This window comes from Sinocyclocheilus grahami, unplaced genomic scaffold (assembly GCF_001515645.1).
Source record: "Sinocyclocheilus grahami isolate Dianchi unplaced genomic scaffold, SAMN03320097.WGS_v1.1 scaffold1296.1, whole genome shotgun sequence".
NCBI classification, from domain to species: domain Eukaryota; kingdom Metazoa; phylum Chordata; class Actinopteri; order Cypriniformes; family Cyprinidae; genus Sinocyclocheilus; species Sinocyclocheilus grahami.
Genome location: NW_015506475.1, coordinates 72,705 through 75,231, shown reverse-complemented (window position 1 = coordinate 75,231; position 2,527 = coordinate 72,705). Strand labels below are relative to the sequence as shown.

Sequence of the window (2,527 nt, the reverse complement as noted above, 5' to 3'; positions counted from 1 at the left end):
ATTTTAGGGGTTGGGCCGATGGCTGATAGACATCACGATGTTGAGCTGGCATCGTGATCCCCCACCGCATCCCAATACCGTGTTCGAAAAGAAAATTACGTGTAGGCGGAACCCCCTAAAGGGAATAAATACGAGATGGGAGGAAAATATATATTTCAATATTTTTCCTCCCGGTTATATAATTGGGTAATTATACTACATATATATTTCAGCATCAGGGAGCCGCTATTATACCTGGCATTGAAACGTTTGAATGCACGATCAGTTTCACTTTCGAGATTTGCGAACAGACGTACTCTGTTTATACTATGGCAGTTCTTGATTTTATGTTTGTCAGTGGTATTGAGGATCTGCAAATCATTCGCCATCGTCCTCAGTCATCTCTCCTTACTCGGTTTATGTGGTAAGTGAAATTTTATGTACTGTAATGTAACAGGCAACCTTTACATCGTGTCTACACCGGACGCGACAGTTGTTGTGTCGCGCAGCGCCGCATCAGCTAAAGTCTGTCTACACTGGAGCGACCGTTGAAAATCATTTGAAATTTGTGTCAGCAGGTCATAAATAGAACGCGGCAGCAGTTTACTGTCGGGGTTTTGTCGCGCCGAAACCTTTTGTTTCCCCCACCCCCCCCCCCCCGCTCGCCCCCGCCGATGTCATCGTCCATGGTGATGTTTCACTGTAGACATCGTCCGATGCCAGTTTTGTAGGCATCGCCCAACCCTACTATATTTTTAACTGTGCACTTTTTTAATCTGTTCATTTTTTTATTTGTGCTCTATTTTTTAAAAATCTGTGCTCTATTTTTTAATCTGTGCTCTATTTTTTTAATCTGTGCACCGGTTTTTTTAATCTGTGCACTGTTTTAATTTGTGCTCTATTTTTTTATCTGTGCATTTTTTAAATTTGTGCACTTTTTTAATTTGTGCTCTATTTTTTATCTGTGTTTTATTTTTCTTATCGGTTACACTTTATTTCGATAGTCCACTTTAGACATTCTACTAACTATAAGTAACTTTGTAACTACATGTCAACTACATGTCAACTAATTCTCATTAATTTGCAACTACATGTCTACTAACTCTCAGAGTAGACTGTTAGGGTAGGTTTAGGGTTAGTAGAATAAGTTGACAAAGAAATGACATGTAGTTGCAAAGTTACTTACTGTTAATAGAATGTCTAAAGTGGACTATCGAAATAAAGTGTTACCTTTTTATCTGAGCTCTATTTTTTAACTATCCATTTTTTCATCTATGCTCCTTTTTAAATCTATGCACCATTTTTTAAATCTGTGCTCTATTTTTTTATCTATCCACTTTTTTTTATCTGTGCTCTATTTTTTATCTATCCACTTTTTTTTATTTATTTGTGCTCTATTTTTTCTTTTTTTAATCTCTGCACCATTTTTAAAATCTGTGTTCTATTTTGTTTTTATCTGCCATTTTTTCACCTTTTTGTCTGTTTTTTTGCCCTGTAACTTTAGTTTTCGCTGCAGCACAAGTTCGGCATTGAGGAACGCCAGGTGCTTCAGATGGCCGAAATAGGGCTTGATGCATCTCACCTTTATAATGTGATCAATAGCCTCCTCCACCAGCATGTCATGGCAAATCATCAGATAAGCCAGAAACAGAGTCACCGAGTGGCTGAGGCCCTGTGTGCAGTGAGTCAAAACCTTGCCTGAGGAAAGACGAACAGAATGACGGTTACAGTTACAAAAACAGTGTGTGTGTGTGTGTGTGTGTCAGCTCTTACTCGTTGGGTTCCTCAAGGCCTTATGGATAAATTTGGCTGCTGGCAAGAAGTACTTGCTAATGTTGGCCCAGTGTTTGAATGAAGGCAAGCCACAGTAAGTGATGTTCATGCCTCTGTAATATCTGGACCCTGTATTGACCGTTCCTAGTAGGTCTTTCTCGCTTGCCATTCCCAACAAGAACTTCAGGTCCTTCTTGGGTGCTGCAGCATTTAGGATATGCGTAATTCCCATCTCCTTCAGTTTATCTCAGTCCCATGCAGTCTCTATGCACAAAAACACAACAGCCTAGGGTGGTCTTTCGATTTACAATGAAATGACAGCGCTTGTAAATCAATAAGAGAAATATCATTGTCTTTGGTACTCCTGCAATTCATTATTAATTCAACGCATGGTATTTATTAGTAGACTACTTACTCATTTCCAATGAAGACCCTGGGCCAGACCTCAGTGACAGGAGTCTTGGACAGTGTACATTCCCTCAAACGATCCTCTAGCTGGGACACGTTTAGACGGATGTAGTTTTCCAACCTTAAAAGCTCTGATGTCACTTCAGGTTCTGGCTCAGGAGCGCTTGGGTCTGAGACACACGATTTCTCTGGATCAACCAGATCCATTTCAGGTTCTGGCTCGGGAACACTTGGATCTGAGACACACGATTCCTCTGGATCAATCAGATCCATTTCAGGTTCTGGCTCGGGAACACTTGGATCTGAGACACATGATTCCTCTGGATCAATCAGATCCATTTCAGGTTCTGGCTCGGGAACACTTGGA

The 2,527-nt window shown here is 40.5% G+C and overlaps 1 protein-coding gene across 1 annotated transcript in view; it reads right to left on the bottom strand.

Annotated features, from left to right (window-relative positions):
- Positions 1 to 1,420: 1,420 nt before the first annotated feature.
- Positions 1,421 to 2,527, bottom strand: part of LOC107568956 (uncharacterized) — a 9,217-nt gene continuing 8,110 nt past the window's right edge. The window contains exons 3-5 of the mRNA XM_016254955.1: positions 2,197 to 2,511; positions 1,753 to 1,987; positions 1,421 to 1,677 (exon numbers count right to left, since the gene is read on the bottom strand). Coding sequence (XP_016110441.1) covers positions 1,421 to 1,677; positions 1,753 to 1,987; positions 2,197 to 2,511 — 807 coding nt within the window. The remainder of the gene's footprint in view (positions 1,678 to 1,752; positions 1,988 to 2,196; positions 2,512 to 2,527) is intronic.